Below are 19110 nucleotides of genomic sequence, written 5' to 3'. Positions count from 1 at the left end.
AGAATACACAGAAGAACTGTACAAAAAAGATCTTCATGACCCAGATAATCACGATAGTGTGATCACTCACCTAGAGCCAGACATCCTGGAATGTGAAGTCAAGTGGGCCTTAGGAAGCATCACTACAAACAAAGCTAGTGGAGGTGATGGAATTCCAGTTGAGCTACTTCAAATCCTGAAAGATGATACTGTGAAAGTTTTGCACTCAATATGCCAGCAAATCTGGAAAACTCAGCAGTGGCCACAGGACTGGAAAAAGTCAATTTTCATTCTAATCCTAAAGAAGGCAATGCCAAAGAATATTCAAACTACCGCACAACTGCATTCATCTCACACACTAGCAAAGTAATGCTGAAAATTCTCCAAGCCAGATTTCAACAGCACATGAACCATGAACTTCCACATGTTCATGCTGATTTTAGAAAAGGCAGAGGAACCAGAGATCAAATTTCCAACATACACTGAATCATTGAAAAAGCAAGAGAGTTCCAGAAACATGTCTACTTTTGCTTTATTGACTACACCAAAGACTTTGGCTGTGTGAATCACAACAAACTGGAAACTTCTTAAAGAGACGGGAATACCAGACCACGTTACCTCCCTCCTAAGAAATTTGTGTGCAGGTCAAGAAACAACAGTTAGAACTGGACATGTAACAACAGACTGGTTTCAAATCAGGAAAGGAGTACGTCAAAGCTGTATATTGTCATCCTGCTTATTTAACTTACATGCATAGTACATCGTGTGAAATGCCAAGCTGGATGAAGCACAAGCTGGAATCAACATTGCTGGGAGAAATATCAATAACTTCAGATATGCAGATGATACCATCCATATGGCAGAAAGTGAAGAGGAACTAAAGAGCCTCTTAAAGAAAGTGAAAGAGGAGAGTGAAAAAGATGGCTTAAAACTCAACATTCAGAAAACTAAGATCATCGCACCCAGTCCCATCATTTCATAGTAAATAGATGGGTAGACAATGGAAACAGTGACAGTCTTTATTTTGGGGGGCTCCAAAATCACTTTAGATGGTGACTGCATCCATGAAATTAAAAGATGCTTGCTCTTTGGAAGAAAAGCTATGACCAACCTAGGCAGCATATTAAAAAGCAGAGATATTACTTTACCAAAAAGGTCCGTCTAGTCAAAGCTATGGTTTTTCCAGTCACCATGTATGGATGTGAGAGCTGGACTATAAAGAAAGCTGAGAGATGAAGAATTGATGCTTTTGAACTGTGGTGTTGGAGAAGACTCTTGAGAGTCCCTTAGACCCCAAGGAGATCCAACCAGTCAATCCTAAAGGAAATCAGTCCTGAATATTCATTGGAAGGACTGATGCTGAAGCTGAAGCTCCAATACTTTGGCCACCTGATGTGAACAACTGACTCATTGGAAAAGACCCTGGTGCTGGGAAAGATTGAAGGCGGGAGGACAAGGAGATGACAGAGGATGAGATGGTTGGATGGCATCACTGACTCAATGGACATGAGCTTGGAGAAGGCTCTGGGAGTTGGTGATGAACAGGAAATCCTGGCGTGCTGCTGTCCATAGGGTTACAAAGACTTGGACATGACTGAGCCACTGACCTGAACTGACGTCATTTTGGTTAAGAGAGCTTTTGTTGTTGTTTACTGGTCCAACTCTTTGTGACCCCACAGGTTGTAGCCTGTTAGGCTTCCCTGTCCTTGGCTATCTCCTAGAGTTTGCTCAGATTCATGGACATTGAGTCGGTGATGCTGTCTAACCGTCTCATCCTCTGCTGCCCTCTTCTCATTTTAACTTCAATCTTTGTCCCAGCATCACGGTCTTTCCCAATGAGTTGGCTCTTCGCATCTGGAGGCTAAAGTATTGGAGTTTCAGATTCCTGAATAAAACTGTATGGATTCAAATCATAGCTTCACCACTTGCTTGGGGGCATCCTAACACATATAAAGGGTATCAATCAGCCTCAGATACTGTAAAATGTTAGTGGTGGTGACGATGGTTGTAATATACTACACAATCTGACTATTGATACTATAATCAATATACTATTCCTCAGAAAATGAAGTAATTACTCCTACCTTGTGTTAATAAAAATAATTTGATCCCATTTTCAAATATGTGATCATCACCAAATGGACAGAATAGAGTAAAATACTAGATGAATTGTCAGTGGTATTATTCTTAAATAGTATTAAGTAAGAAAGGTCAGGTGCTGAAGAACACCAATTAGTAATCTAATTAAATCGCCAGGAAAAGAGACAGATCGTGTTAACAGCAGTCAGATTTGTTATTACAGAGCAATTATTAAAGTGAAATATTGAAAGATGCTATGTATCATTACTAAGCTTTAAACATGTCATTTTACACAGGCAGAAAAGTATAGATTAATCAGTTCACTTGATAAGTTAAAAGCTCCTTTATTAAAATATTTATATCATTTGTATAAAGAAGGCAGCACTGTTGAGGATATAAAAAGAATTATGTGGCATACTGCACTGTGAAAGAAGTGAAAAGTGTTACTTGAACAGTCGTGTCCAACTCTTTGTGACCCTATGGACTGTAGCCCACTAGGCTCCTCTGTCCATGGGATTCTCCAGACAAGAATACTGGAGTGGATATCTATTCCCTTCTCCAGGGGATCTTCCTGACCCAAGGATCAAACCCGAGTCTCCCACATTACAGGCAGATTCTTTACCATCTGAGCCACCAGGGAAGCCCCAAGAATACTGGAGTGGGTAGCCATTCACTGCATTCCCTTATAAAATTATTTTCACAAGCCATTCTCTTCAGAACAGTCTCCATAATTGTGAGATTAAATAGAAGATTTTGGTTTTGACATTTTATATTTTCCTTAAAGGGCTTCCCAGGTGGCTCAATGATAAAGAATCCACCTGCCAGTGCAGGAGATGAGTTCAATCTCTGGATCAGGAAGATCTCCTGAAGGAGGAAATGGCAACTATTCCAGTATCCTTGCCTGGAAAATCCCATGGACAGAGGAGTATGGTGGGCTGCAATCCAAGGGGTGGCAAAGAGTCAGACGCAACAGCAGCTAAACACACACACACACACACACACATTTCCTTAAATCACTATCAAATATAAAGATTTCTATGTGGCAGCAAACTGTTTGGTTACAGTTTATATTTAAGGAATGTAAATATTTTATGAAATATCAGAGTTTTCAAAGGACTAGTGAAAATTTCTTTCTTACCTACCTCCTCCCTCAACTCCCCTAAACCCTCATACTCTTAGTTTGCTGGTGTTCATGAAGATAGGAAAACCTTTATAGATTCCTAAATACTGTGGTAGTGGACATATCCAAAATTTCACAGACTTTTACCAGGCAGACCTGGGTTTTATTTCAAGCTCTGTCAGTTTCGAACTTGGGGACCTGGAGCAAGTGACCTTAACCTCTTTGAGCCTCTAGACTCATGATTTGTAAAATAAAGATAAAATAAAATAATCATTGCCTCCTGATTTTATTGTGAAGGTTCACTTCAGTTCAGTCACTCAGTCGTGTTCGACTCTCTGCAAACCCATGGACTACAGCACGCCAGGCCTGCCTGCCCATCACCAACTCCTGGAGTTTATTCAAACTCATGTCCTTTGTCAGTGATGCCATCCAACCTCTCATCCTCTGTCATCCCCTTCTCCTCTCACCTTCAGTATTTCCTAGCATCAGGGTCTTTTCAAATGAGTTGGCTCTTCGGATCACATGGCCAAAGTATTGGAGTTTCAGCTTCAGTCCTTTCAACATCAGTCCTTCCAATGAATATTCAGGACTGATTTCCTTTAGAATTGACTGGTTGGATCTCCTTGCAGTCCAGGGGACTCTCAAGAGTCTTCTCCAACACCACAGTTCAAAAGCATCAATTCTTCGGCGCTCAGCTTTCTTTATAGTCCAACTCTCACATCCATACATGACTACTGGAAAAACCATAGCCTGGACTAGATGGACCTTTGTTGGCAAAATAACATCTCTGCTTTTTAATATGTTATCTTGGTTGGTCATAACTTTTCTCCCAAGGAGTAAGCATCTTTTAATTCCATGGCTGCAGTCACCATCTGCAATGATTTTGGAGCCCCCAAAAATAAAGTTTGACACTGTTTCCACTGTTTCTCCATCTATTTGCCATGAAGTCATGGGACCAGATACCATGATCTTAGTTTTCTGAATGTTGAGTTTTAAGCCAACTTTTTCACTCTCCTCTTTCACTTTCATCAAGAACAAATAGGCTCTTTAGTTCTTCTTCACTTTCTGCCATAAGGGTGGTGTCATCTGCATATCTGAGGTTATTGATATTTCTCCTGGCAATCTTGATTCCAGCTTGTGCTCCATCCAGCCCAGCGTTTCTCATGATGTACTCTGCATATAAGTTAAATAAGCAGGGTGACAATATACAGCCTTGACGTACTCCCTTTCCGATTTGGAACCAGTCTGTTGTTCCATGTCCAGTTCTAACTGTTGCTTCCTGACCTGCATACAGATTTCTCAAGAGGCAGGTCAGGTGGTCTGGTATTCCCATCTCTTGAAGAATTTTCCACAGTTTATTGTGATCCACACGGTTAAAGGCTTTGGCATAGTCAATAAAACAGAAATAGATGTTTTTCTGGAACTCCTTTGCTTTTTTGATGATCCAGCGGATGTTGGCAATTTGATCTCTGGTTCCTCTGTCTTTTCTAAATCCAGCTTGAACATCTGGAAGCTCATGGTCACATATTGTTGAAGCCTGGCTTGGAGAATTTTAAGGATTACTTTACTAGTGCATGAGATGAGTGCAATTGTGTGGAAGTTTGAGCATTCTTTGGCATTGCCTTTCTTGGGGATTGGAATGAAAACTGACCTTTTCCAGTCCTGTGGCCACTTCTGAGTTTTCCAAATTGCTGGCATATTGAGTGCAGCACTTTCACAGCATCATCTTTGAGGATTTGAAGTAGCTCAACTGGAATTCTATCACCTTCACTAGCTTACATTAAGGTTACGTGACTGCTTTTACACAAATAGTTTACCACAGTACCTGGCAGAGATGGAAACTTAATGTTTGTCATTGTGTTCTTTTTATTATCATAAATCTTTGAAAAGTAGCAATCCTTTGAAAAAATTTACTTAGATACTGTTTGTTGTTGTTCAGTCACTACTGATGTCTATTTGAACAAATCTGTTTGATACACTTAAGTGTGTATGTATGTGCAATGGTAAGATTATTTGATAAAATAGGATTGTTTTTCGCTAGAAAATAGGGGAAGAAATGATTTTAAACACAATATTTATATGTATATACGGTGGTGATGGTTTAGTTACTCAGTCATGTCCGACTCTTTGGGACCCCAAGAACTATAGCCCGCCAGGCTCCCCTGTGCATGGGATTTCCCAGTCAGGAATATTTGGGGGGTTGCCATTTCCTTCTCCATATGTATATATAAGATGACTTACTTGTTTTTGGTATATTTGAGAAAGTTTTGAATTTATAGAGTCCTAAGGCTCCTGGGAAGCTTTCGTAAAATTCTCATCTTGAGATTCATCTATTTCAGTATATAGGGTATAGTTTAATATTTTGAATAAAGATGTCCTAGGTGATGCAAAGAGCCAACTCATTGGAAAAGACCCTAAAGCTGGGAAACATTGGGGGCGGGAGGAGAAGGGGCAACAGAGGATGAGATGCTTGGATGGCATCACGGACTCAATGCAGGTGAGTTTGAGCAAACTCTGGGATATAGTGAAGGACAGGGAAGCCTGGCTTGCTGCAGTCCATGAGGTCACAAAGAGTCAGACATGACTTAGTGACTGAACAACAAGGTGACTTTCATATTCTTCACTCTCTCCTTGATTGAGAATATGTGAAAATGAAATTTCTTAAGGAACTCACAATTTATTGAGTAAACAGACATAGATCACATAATGCAATGCAATGCATCAGAAGTGCTGAGATGTATAAAGGCTAATTGTTATGCAAGCAAAGAGGAAGTGACCCTTGCTTTGGGTTTTGAGGGATGAATGAGAGTTGAACAGAAGAACAAAAAAACATTCAAAAAATAAAACGAACAATATTGATCAAGGTATAACAAAGCGAGAAGTTGCCAGGAGGAAAAAGTGGGCTTCTTGAGTGATCTATTGATTAGACATCAATGCTGTGATCTATTTGGAAGTTATTCCTCAATGTATAAGCAAAAACTGATGACAAATTCTTTTTTCTCAAGATTAACTTAAGATATAGTTACAAGATAATTGTTTTTTTGTTGTTGTTATTATTGTTGGGAATGGGTACTGTGTATTTATTATGATTGTATTGTTTTTAAACAGTTTGCCAACAAAGGCCAAAGATTTTGTATGTAGCAGGAGAAACAATTAGTGAATATAATAATAGTGCTTTGGTGTGCACTTCTATTTTTAAGGTTAATTATTTGTTTAATTAAAACCTTCAGAATCAACCACAGATGCTATTGCCTAGAAATACTAGATAAACTTGAGTCTCTTTGGCAGTGTAAGAATTGTATAACAACTTTTTTATCCTCTCAATAATATATGAGCTTTTCTTACTTTGAAGTCCATATCACATTTTACCTTTATTTGTGTTATTTTATCTTACAGTTGCTGATTATTTATGTAATTATTTCTGCATTTTACAAATGAGGAAATCAGGGCTGAGAGAGGTTAAGTAATATACTTGAGGGTTCCCTTACCTGGAAAGTGCTAGAACTCTGGTTTTTACTCAAGCAATTCTGTTTTTGTGAAAGATAGTTCTTGAGATATTATGAGAGATTAGACTGGAAAGACATGGAATTCCAGGCAGGGAAATTGTTGTGGAGGCTACTGAAATGATCAGGAAAGATACAATGACAGAGAAATAGAGAAACAGACATGAAAGGTACATTGTAAAATGAAATGAATAGCAAGTGTTGAATTGCTGTAGAGAAAAAATAAGGTGTTGAAGGTGATTCCTTAAGTCTTGTTTATCATAGATTCTCATACAACAGGGAAGTCGAAGAGCAGAGTTAGATGGAACTTAGGACTTGGGCGTGAATTTAGCAAACCAGGATGTTGTCAACACTTCTGCTCTGGGGCTCACATAATAGATCAGAATAAAGATGTGACTTTATTGATGACTTGAACTTATTCTTCAGTTTTCTTCAAGTACTTGTTTTCTGTTTTGGTCTCTCACATCATCTCTCCTATATTGTGTTAGTTGCTCAATTGTGTCCAGCTCTTTGCAACCCCATGGACTGTAGCCGGCCAGGCCCCTCTGACCATGGAATTCCTCCGGCAAGAATACTGGAGTGGGTTCCCATGCCCTTTTCCAAGGGATTGTCCAGACCCAGGGATTGAACCCAGATCTTCTGCATTGCAGGCAGATTCTTTCCCATATGAGCTACGAGGGAATTGTATATTGAGGGGTTTTCTTTATTTTTTTGATAGAGAAATAAAACCATGCTCCCAGTTTTATGCAATATGCCATTGTCATTATAACATGTAGGCTTGGCCAGATAACCAAGTGTGAAAAATCTGAATGAACCTTTCCTGTTTCCATATTTTATTCTCTATGATTGTATTTGTTGTGTGTGGCTGATCATGAGAATGAGATCTAGGCTTACTATTCTTTGGACTCATTTGGGCAGCCACTATGGTGTAAGGTGTGCCAGCGAATTCTACCTGGTGCTTATCTCTTTGAAAGTCAAATTTTGTGTTCTGTGGTATTGACTGACACCACAGAGCTGACCATGGTGTGCTGACTACCTTTCATTCTGATGTCCTCTGCAGAAACTGCCTCTTTGGGAGCCAGGACCTGTGAGGATGATCTTATAGAGCAGCAGTTGAGAGCAACCTCAGGTAATTTGTCTTATTCTTGCCTGTCTTAAATGAATTACATTTGTTACTCTCATAATCTATAAAATAAACTCTCTGGAACTGCCCTAGCTAGAACTAATCAAATCACACAAAAAATTTAAATCCTATATAGAATATATCAATATTATATATAATAAATATATAATAAAAATTAAATGTAGTCAAATTTGGATGCATATGTAAAGGAAATTCCCAGAGAACAAGTAACTTCTGCTGGATAATTTCTTATATCTACATTTATACAGAGTGAAATTTTTTACATAAATGGATGGTTTTATACAATGTGAAAGTCAATAAGCTGGATATTGTTTCTGCCCCAAGTCAAACAACCTGGATGCTGGAGTTAGCTTTGGTAATGAGTTGATTGGATTTTTTACAACTGTGTCAACACAATCACTGGTTCCTATGATTTGCATGCTTATGTGTGTGTTAAAAAATGGAGGTGAGGCCTTTTTAGCTGCATTATATTCACATAGTTTAAGAGGAATTTCATCCGTGTTGCTATAATACACCTCACTTATTTCCACTATAAAATGATCCCAGTTTCCAGATTTATACAATTGGAATAATAATGTCAATACAGAACAAAAAATGATTATAAAAAGTCCCTCACATTTATAATGGGGTTTTGAAATATGTTTTAAAATTTCAAGTGAAACTATCCCTCCAATATAAAGTCAGGGCTTCCCTCTTTAAAATTTCTTAAAAGTAAAGTTTACCTTCACCTATGCCTATCTCATGCGAAGAGTTGACTCATTGGAAAAGACCCTGATGCTGGGAGGGATTAGGGCCAGGAGGAGAAGGGGACAACAGAGGATGAGATGGCTGGATGGCATCACCAACTTGATGCACATGAGTTTGAGTGAACTCCGGGAGCTGGTGATGGACAGGATGGCCTGGCGTGCTGTGATTCATGGGGTCGCAAAGAGTCGAACATGACTGAGTGACTGAACTGAACTGAACTGAACTGAATGCCTATCTCATGAATACTTTTTTATTTATAAATCATTATTTATTTTTCATCTTATGTTACTTTTCCATAGAAAACCAGAGAATATATTTAAAATAAATTAGCATAAACTCAGTTTATCTTCCTCACTTCAAGCCAATAAAAAAATTGCATTAATGACTAGGTTGAAAATAATAGGGCAAAAATCAAAACTATGAGAAATATATCAAACTAAAAAGAGACCACTACCTGTCAGTATATTTGTTTTATAAACAAAGACATCAAAATTTATATCTTCAACCTTTCTGAGAAGCTTTATATTTAGACACTCCCATGCCTTCTGGATAGTTTCATGGAGATGTTCTACAAAGAAATCAAATATAACAAATTCCAAATTGAGCTCTTCTCTGAAAACCATTTCTTCTCCTCTTTGATCTTAATTGATTATATCATACCATAGTCCTCATTACCCCAAGTAAGAAAACTCAGAATCATCAATTTACTCAAAATTGGCAGGAACTGTGGGGCATAAGTTTTGAGTAAGGCTGATTAGTTCTTTCATTTTTTAGATGTTTCATGTATATGTGCCAAGTCACTTCAGCCATGTCTGACTCTGCAACCTTATGGACTTGTAGCCCTCTAGGCTTCTCTGTCCATGAGATTCTCTAGGCAAGAATACTGGGGCAGGTTGCCATTCCCTTCTCCAGGGGATCTTCCCAACCCAGAGATGGAACCCAAGTCTCTTATGTCTCCTGCATTGGCAGACGAGTTCTTTATCACTAGGGCCACTGGGAAGCCCTTTTAGATGTTATTTCTATACAAGTAAATTAGTTATTTTCAGATTTCAACAAATAGGAAGGAAGTAGAGCAGAGGTTTTCAAAGTGTGGACCCCTTACAGACAGCATCAGCACAATACAGGAACTGGAAAGAATGCAGATTCTTAGGCCCTATCCCAGACTTAATGTATCAGAAGCACTGAAGATGGGGCCCGGCAGTCTAGGGTTTAACATGCCCTCCAGGTGACAGTGATTCCCACTAAAGTCTGAGGCCCCCACCTGTGTGACTGGTGAGGCGCTATATTAGAAACAGTGGTCAGAGAAGTTCTCTAAGGAAACGACAGGTAAATTGAGTACAAAATAATAGGGAGCAAATTAGGGGAAAGACATTACAGACAGAGGGAAGAGGTTGGTCATATTCTGTGAAGAGAAAGAAGGGTAGTGTGGAGAGAGATGAGTGAAGAGGAGAGCAATGTAAGGTGAAGTCATAAAGGTAGACAGAGGCCTGATCAGTTTAACCACAGTGGAGAGTTCCTATGTTATTTTAAACAAAATAGGAAGCCATGGCAGGACTCAAACAGTAGAATGGCTCAATTTTATTAAGGTGTGCTGAATAGATTGTGGGAAAGCAAGAACAAGTCTTTCCCAGTAATAAGACCATTGCAAGCTACAGGTAAGCAGTTAACGGTACTGGCAATGAAAATGAAAAGAAATAGATGGATTTACTGTATATAAGATATCCTGGAATTGGAATTAATAGGACTTTCTGATAGATTGGTGTGCATATAAGAAGGAGAAAGAAGTCAGTGATGAGCCTTGCTTTTGGTGAATGGTGGTACCATTCACTGAGATCATGGAGACTGGGGAGAAACAGAGTGCGTTGAAGGGTGATCAAGAGCTCCGATTTGACATATTAAGTTTGATATGCCTTTCAGACATCCAAATGGAGATGCAAAATTTAAACCAGTGGACCTGGATCATCTAGGGATATCATTATTTTTCCTCAAATCAAACATTCTTTGTGGATAAGAGAATAGGACTTAGGACCAATGCTGGAGACATTCCAATATTTAGATTTTTAATGGAGGAGTCCCCAGCAAAGGGGAATAAGAAAGAACTTTCAGAGGGGTACGGCATCACAATAGTCTGATGCAATGAAATTCAAGAAAGGGAGTTTTTCAAGGAGAAAGGAGTAGTAACTAACATCTTCTGAGCAAAGTCAAGTAAGATGGAAAGTGGCCATTGGATTTCACAGCATGGAAGTCATCAGTGGCTTTGAGAAGAGCAATAGATGTGGAGCCAGCCAGCGATGGTTGAATAATGAATGTGATTGAGTACAGAGAGAAAATTTAAACCAAAACAAAACAACCCAAACCAGACCAAAACCAAACAAAACCACACAAATGCTTCTTTTAGGTTTAATTGAACGCGAACAGAGGAAGGCAATAGAGTCTAGACTCCTCTTTTTCTTTTCCCAATTTTGCTTCCTAAATGGAACTCAGTGTTCCAGGTAAAAAGTTCTGCCTGCCTTCTATAATTCCAGCCCTGGGGTTGGTGCTTCTGGAACACTGACAAATAAGACAATCACTGTTTTCAGTAAATGTGTACCTATTAGGGGAAGTAGGTAATACTGATTTCCACATGTAACTTAAGTTGTTTCACACTAATGCACAAGAAAAAGGAAAAAAAAAAAACAACTTATCCAGAAACACTAATCTTAGTTCAGCATTCAGGGAAGACTTTTTGGAGAAAGAAGCAATGAAAAGAGAGGGGGGACATATGTAGACCTATGGTTAATTCATGTTGATGCATGACAGAAATCAAACCACTATTGTAAAGCAATCATCAGTCAATTAAAAATAACTAAATTGGTGGCTCAGAAGGTAAAGCATCTGCCTGCAATGCAGGAGACCTGAGTTCAATCTCTGGGTCAGGAAGATACCCTGGAGAAGGAAATGGCGACCCACTCTAGTACTCTAGGCTGGAAAATTCCATGGACGGAGGAGCCTGGTGGGCTACAGTCCATGGGGTCGTAAAGAGTTGGACACGACTGAGTGACTCACTTTCACTTTCTCTCTAATATAAAAAGAAGCAATTAAGAGTAATAATACAGCTAGCATTTTTAATACTTATTTTGCATTAGGCCCTGTGCTAATTTTATACATTATAACAAGTCTATGAAGTAAGTAGCATTAGCTCCATTTTAACATATGATAAAAATGATATTTGCCAAGCTAAACTTAAAGAAAAGATGGGAGTTAAATACAGTGAAGAAAAGTCATTCTAGAAAAGACAAGAAACAGAACGGTGTTTCTTATAGAAAGGAGGTGGGCATCAATGACTGTGTGTGTTCATGAAATGTGGTCTTGGACCAAGAGCATTAACATCATCTGGAACTTGGAGATGTAAATTCTCAGGCCTTACTCTACACTACCAGAGTCAGAATTTGTAGGGATAGAGCCCAGCAATCTGTGGTTTAACCAGTCTTCCAGGCGATTCTGATGCCCTGAAATTTGAGACTGTTCTCAAGTTAAGTGCCAGGTAGGAAGTGAAGAAAGATGAGACTGGAGTGATAGACAGAGACTAGCTATTCTTGCCCTGTTCAGAAGATTGAGCTTTTTCTTTATGTAATGGCAGTCACTGAAAGATGTTACATAGAGAAGTCAGATTTAAGTAGGTCATAAAAAGGATAGATTTTGAGGGAGTAGAGCTGAACAGGGAGACAAAGAAGGGGCACAAGAAGGAATTCTTATAAGCCAAGTGTCTAGAATTGATGCTCCATGTGAAAAACTAAAGATGTTTCAGTTGCTATCCTTCGCTTCCTCTTTCAGTTCAGTTCAGCTCAGTTGCTCAGTCGTGTCCGACTCCTTGCGACCCCATGAATCGCAGCACGCCAGGCCTCCCTGTCCATCACCAACTCCCGAAGTTCGCTCAAACTCACGTCCATAGAGTCGGTGATGCCATCCAGCCATCTCATCCTCTGTTGTCCCCTTCTCCTCCTGCCCCCAATCCCTCCCAGCATCAGAGTCTTTTCCAATGAGTCAACTCTTCGCATGAGGTGGCCCAAGTACTGGAGTTTCAGCTTTAGCATCATTCCTTCCAAAGAACACCCAGGGCTGATCTCCTTTAGAATGGACTGGTTGGATCTCCTTGCAGTCCAAGGGACTCTCAGGAGTCTTCTCCAACACCACACCATGGGTTTAAAAAGTATGTGGTGGTTTCCTTAGAAGACTCAGAGGGTTCCCAAACCCAACTGTATAATAAAGCAGTAGGAACAAAACTGACTGGTGTTTAGATCAGAGAGATAGCATGAAGCAGATTTGGGGTCTCCTGCACTGCAGGCAGATTCTTTACCAGCTGAGCTACCGGGGAGCCCTATAACAATGCAAGGGGAAGTTAATTGTACCGTTGTGAGACTATAAAATTATTTTGTCTTCTTCCTATTATTTTGAAATGTTTTATCATTTATTTGAAAATCAGGAAGTTCTACTGGACCTAATGCATGTTTGAATTATATCATAAAATTTAACATATAAATACTGTGTTTTCCATGAGGCAAAATAATTGAAATATACACAGTGTGAATATAACTATTTTATGAAATGCTATACTTTCATTGTTATTACATATAATATATTGAAGAAATTTATTGATGAAAATGAAAACTGCTTTAGCATCTTTATTTTGGAATTTTCTGTAATTTCCCTCAGTTCTAAGACATCCCTTTAATATATTTCATGCTGTATACTTTTTTCCTTTTTTCATAAAATTCTCTTCCTTTTTTCATAAAATGTAAGCATCTTACATTTTACAGCATTTTACAGTTGAGGAAATGTGGTACTTGAAAATGAGAACGTAGACAACTCTTGCCCTTCACCCCAAATCCAACCTACATGGTTTTCTAGGGGAAAGTGGTTTCTCCACCCTTAATACTCTTGACTGTAAAGCCTATTTATAAAACGAATGTCAAATTTATTTCGAAAACTCTCCTGAAGAACGAAAGTGACCTTTTTCTCCTGACTCGGAGGAAACTTTATGGCGTACAAAAGTTACCCTTTGATTCTTTTTTGCCTGATTAAAAATTCGCCAAGTTCTATGGCTCCAAAGAGCCCTACCTGTAATAAACAGCTTTCGCCTTGGAAACCACAAAACAGGTCTGAATTGCTGGAGCATTAGAGCTAATTGCCTGCCTACTTCAAAGGAAGAACCAGAAAAGGCGGAGGGGGGCCCGAAGTCACAGAAGCCGAGGGAGTGCGGGCAAATCCACCCTGGAGGTTATGAGCTGTGGCTTGGAGGAGCCCGGCAAAGTTACGGCCTCAGAACTGCTGTTTGCGATTAAGTTGATGGGGAGCGTCTATCCCACAATCTCTCCCCGCTGCTGACACAGAGTCTTTGTTCACATTCAGATTTCTCAAACTGTTGCCAGGGTCAGGCTGGGGTCAGACACCACCGTGATGTATAGAAGAACTTGTCTGGGAATTTCTCTCACACTTAAGACACATACCAGAGGATCCTGCAGAAACCGTCTGATGAGACGCAGACCGTACTGGAGTTTCTCTTTTCGTACCTTCATAATTTTCGTTTTCTTCTCCTGACGCGCAATGTTTTATGAACAGGAGTGGCGCTAGCCCTTACCATTTTATGTCCCCTCAAGATAAGGACGCTCAGTAGCACTCTGACGCTTCGTTTTCCAGCCCTGGGGGGAAGGTCTGGTAAATCCGCTCCCAGTAGTCTCGCACCCCTTTCCTGGGACGAGTTTGAGAAGGAATTGCCACGGGCTGTCGCGTAGGTCGCAGGCCTGACACTGGATGGTCGAGTCACGTGTATGGACTTGGGAGGGGAGAGGGGAGAACACCACCTAATCCAGTTATGATTTCAGCCTCCCAAACGGAGCCAGGCCACGGTCCCCACCCAGCCTGGCCCCCTGCTGGAAGGAGGTCTGGGTTTGATCACTTCTTATCACTGAAGGGTAGGGCCATGAGAAGGGTTGATTCATCTTCAAGTACAATTTTCACATGTATTTGCCTGAAAGGGAAGTTTCCCCCAAACCCTCCAATGACTGACCTCTCCCTGAAGACCTCCCCTGCATTTTGGTGCAACACGAAAGTGTATCTATGGAGTCAGTAGATGTGCATGGTGCCTTTGAGGACTTCCAGTTGAAACAAACTCTGATTTCACATGTTTTAAACATCCTTGTTTTCAAACTTGGAGTCTTTCTTTGGAGTTTCTGCCATTGAGCCCAGAACCAACCCCCCTCCTGTTGTCTTCTGGTCTCTAGTGGTACAGCATGGCTGGCAAGTGAAACACTAAATAGCAATTTTTTTTTTCTTTTTGGTGCTCAGCTGCTACATATGACAGTGGATATTTCATTCTGCTGTCAGAACATTATTAAAAAAACATGGGGTGTGGAGAGGGCCACGATTTCCCCTTTCAATCACTATAGCATTTGCAATGAAAATTTTATGCAGTGTGTAATTTTCAGTTAATGCTTGACACTTAAAATGTCCAGAGTCGCGTTTTGTACGGTTCTTGAAGGGTTAATTGTATCATGTTCTCTGCATAAAAGCTCTGCTTATCAAAAGCAAATAGAAGAGTGTATGCAAATGGGTGTCAATGACCTTTTGCCTTTCCAGGGTTAATTTATATGGTCATTAAAGATTTTATGAAATTGAGGAGCCTGGTGCTTCAAATCCCATTTTACCTTCTTCGCCTAATTTATGTAATTCCTACCTGAACAGGGGAATAGGATTTTTATTTTTTGTGCCGCAATGAAAACAGCATGCCATGCTGTGGGGAGTTGCAAGTCTGGTTATCTGGCATTACTCAGATTGCTAAAAATTCATTAAAATGTGACATCAGCACAGTGAGAGACAAATGATCGCAGGATGAAAGAGAACAGTGGGCCTTTCACGGATTAGTGCTACACCGACCCAGCATAGAGGCTAACTGCATAAACAGATTAATCCACCAGCAGCGGCGTAGCTAAGATTTACAGAATAATTAAATAGGGTTGAGTTACTATGAGGATTTCCATGTAATCTAGCTGGTGTGAAACCCGTGAATGAGGTGTGGGGTGATGTGGTTGTCATAGAAGAAGTATACCTTCTTCTGTCCTACACTCCGTAGAGCTCCCCCTATAGAAAAAAAAAAAAAAAAATCCCAGGATAACTGAAGTTTTGTGATCTTACTCTGACAAATTCCAAAGGATTCATCTGGGGTCTAAGGACTGAAAGTTGAGAGTAACACCTGTCTTATATTTAACCCATCATTATCACATTATATTATGAAGACATTTTTCTGAGAATTTGCTTCCTTCTGCCGTTTATCCAAGTCCATGGAGAAGCGGGTTCATGTAGTTTCGAAGACTCTACTATTGAAATTACAAAATCGCCTCGCATTCATTTTTAAATCTTTTCTAGCTCAAACTGCATTTCTTTGAAAAGACTTCTTTTAATTTAGTATGGGCACATTTTCTCAGTGGAAATAAAGAAGTGGCTTGAGATAAAAAACAAACCCTGCATTGGTAGAGCCAGCAGGTTCTAATAGTGACTTTTGAATAAATTCATGTTCTTTTTTGAGAAGGAATGTCTGCAAATGATTCCTAAGTAACAAAGTTTTTAAATGGTCACATTGTTTATTTTCGGGTGTGTGTTTCTGGGGTTTTCCATCCTACTGACTGGTGTGTGTTTCTTAGCAGAAGAACAGAATGAGGAGGCAGAAGGAGCCATTAAACCTATAGCCGGGGCTGACGAGGATGAGAAAGACACGAGTGAGAGAGACAATAGTGAAGGCAAAAACTCTAATAAAGACTCTGGTAAGATGCTAGAATCTTTCACCTTTCCCTCCCCCACCCCATCCCAGCGATCAACCCTTCCTTTGCTGACCCACCCCCAGCTTATTAAAAGCTTTTATTCATTTTAAACTGTCTGAACATTCCCACTACTATTCATTGCATGTGCATTTTGCATGTGATTTCTATCAGTAGCCTCCCATTGACCTATTTTTAATCATAACCATCTGACAGAATAGATGTGGATAAGTTGAAGAATATTGCAGGACGACCAGCGAGATTATTTTTTAATCAAATCAGTTTGTGTGCTTGTAATTTTTTAAGCGCCTTTCATTAATCTTAGCTATACTTGTGATTCCTCTGATGGCATATTAATTTTTCATAAGCATGGGATTAGATATCACTTGAATTTTTTCATTCAATCATATGCACCCCCCTCCCTCCCTAAACCACGTAACCTTAAAAATAAATGTTATTTTTCCTTGCTTTCTGATTTTTTTTTTTTTTTTTTACAACTTACACTCAGGAATTTGCCCTTTTTAAGGGCATCTATTTGAGGCATTTCAAACAAAATCCAGTGAAAAAGTTTACAGATGATTCAGCCTAAGAAGAGGAAATATCATTGAGAAGGGATTAGGTGCTGGGTAATTTTGATCTTCTAGAATAGACAAATCCCAGTAATGAAAGCTACTGTCTTTGAAAACAAACCTTCGTGTCATGACATTTACTTGTGCACAAACAAACCCTAGGCTAGCATCTGGTGTGGATACCTAAGGCTTTTTCTGTGTTTGATTTGGCAAATATATGACTTCATCCATGCTTTGTATGTATGAGATGGAAATCTATGGTTGCAATGAATATTACATTGGCTACTTTTGCTGCACGCTATACCTGGTTTTATTATGTTGGACTCATTGAAGCAGAAGAAGTGCTGAAACGGGTTCAAGCCTATTCGTCTCAGGTAGTCATCTATCTTTTCCTGGAATTCCAGTGACAGCCGCATCTAAAGAAGCTTGTTTTTGCTATGAAGACATTGACTTGTGCAAAAAATATCATTTTCACGTGCACGTTTATTTAAATCTGAATTATCCTGCATTTGTAATTCAGTCTTTGCAGATCTAAATTTTCCATTCCCTTTGCAAATTATTTGAAGAGCCTCCCTGCTACCTACCCCACACCCTTCCATGCTGAATTTTTCTCCAAAATCCAGTGAAAAAAATACCATTTAAATTTGCATCTAGCATATAGTGGCTAGCATATGATTCTAATTTGATTTTAACAGAGAGGATCTAAGGTTGGTTTTGAGCCTAAAGAATGTACAAAAAAAAAAAAAAAAAAATCCCCTAGCTGTATAATAATACAGCTCCTGGGGTTACTGACAAGGTATTTGAAATACCTTGTGATCAGTTAAGGTCAAGGGCAGTGCCATCTAAACTTCATTTGAAAAGAATTGGAAGTAGCAAGGGAGTCAGCTTAGGTCTAGGAGGATCTCATGAAAGCTAGCTGCTTGACTAGGAAGAATCAGGAAGGCCATGATTCTCCCTGCCTTCAGTAGTGATTTTCTCACAGTTGCATCAAAAGAGACTGCAGGGTATGTTCCATCCCTAACCCAACACATGCAGAAGAATGTGTCAAACACACAGCCCATTGGTGTTTGTTGAGTATTCACGTAATGCTTAGGAATGTGACATTGTGCTTGGTCTTCAGTAACTAATACCTTATAAAGGATGAGTTGTAGGAATCTCTTGAAAATGGCTCCAATCTCATCAATGAGTAAGGAGTCTTGCTTGGAGCATACCACAGATACAAGGGCTCTATCTCCATCAGCTTGGTTTACTGGTCTACATAAATAATGGGTTCAATCACTCCCTAATGGCCTGATGAGTTATTATGCTTTCTTGGGCATCTCACTGTATCATCTCATCAGGACTCAGGCATGTGAGAGGATACAGACCATTAGATAATGATAGTTTTCTAAGACACATTTTTAGCCCTACAGGAATGCCTCTCCAACTACATCTATAAGGATAAAAATGTACTTTACCCAACTCAAAGGAATTACTGAGATGCAAATGTTTAGCTTTGAAATGTCCCAGACATTGACAGTTCTTACTATTGACAACTCACATGAACATTTTTAACCCCCTTGGTACATTTTTATTTATTTATTATTTTTAATTGGAGGATAACTGCTTTACAATGTTGTGTTGGTTTCTGTCATAGATCAACATGAATCGGCCATAGGCATACATACACATATGAGAAACCCACAACAAACATTATTTTCAATGGTGAAAAACAGAAAGCATTTCCTCTAAGATCAGGAACAAGACAGGGGTGCCCACTCTCACATGAACTTTTAACAAAGTTTTCTGCTTTCTACATTGAATCTCATTAGATGAAAAATTATGACATGGATTTTTTTTTCTTGTAAGTATTTCTAATGATTATCCACTTATGTGTATATTGGTTTTCTTCCTGATGTCAATTATAAATGTCAAAAATCCTGGCAAATTTATACATTAATCACTATCTGAATGTGCTAGATGGGAAAACAGTGTGACCTCACTTTAACACAGAATTTTTTAGACAGGAAGGAATTAACACATGTTAGGAAGAAGGTGTTTGTATAAGCTGTTGTACTTTGTTGCTGACATTAATCTCTAGGACGGGAGCTTTCAAAATGAGACTTGGCAATATGCAAGTTATATTTGTTGAATATTCATTCATAATAGAAAAGCCTCCTAATGCCTCATTTATATTGTC

At 39.3% G+C, this 19110-nt stretch overlaps 1 protein-coding gene across 4 annotated transcripts in view; it reads left to right on the top strand.

Moving 5' to 3' along the window:
- ZFHX4 (zinc finger homeobox 4) overlaps positions 1-19110 on the top strand; it is a 205076-nt gene that overhangs the window by 161794 nt on the left and 24172 nt on the right. For 3 of the 4 annotated variants that reach the window (XM_025265209.3, XM_044928669.2, XM_025265210.3), the window contains exons 5-6: positions 7742-7810; positions 16249-16368. In XM_025265209.3, coding sequence (XP_025120994.2) covers positions 7742-7810; positions 16249-16368 — 189 coding nt within the window. The remainder of the gene's footprint in view (positions 1-7741; positions 7811-16248; positions 16369-19110) is intronic. The other variant, XM_044928668.2, reaches the window with a different exon arrangement.

This window comes from Bubalus bubalis, chromosome 15 (assembly GCF_019923935.1).
Source record: "Bubalus bubalis isolate 160015118507 breed Murrah chromosome 15, NDDB_SH_1, whole genome shotgun sequence".
In the NCBI taxonomy this organism is placed as follows: Eukaryota; Metazoa; Chordata; class Mammalia; order Artiodactyla; family Bovidae; genus Bubalus; species Bubalus bubalis.
The sequence above is the reverse complement of the archived record's forward strand: the minus strand, read 5'-3'. Positions and strand labels throughout refer to the sequence as shown.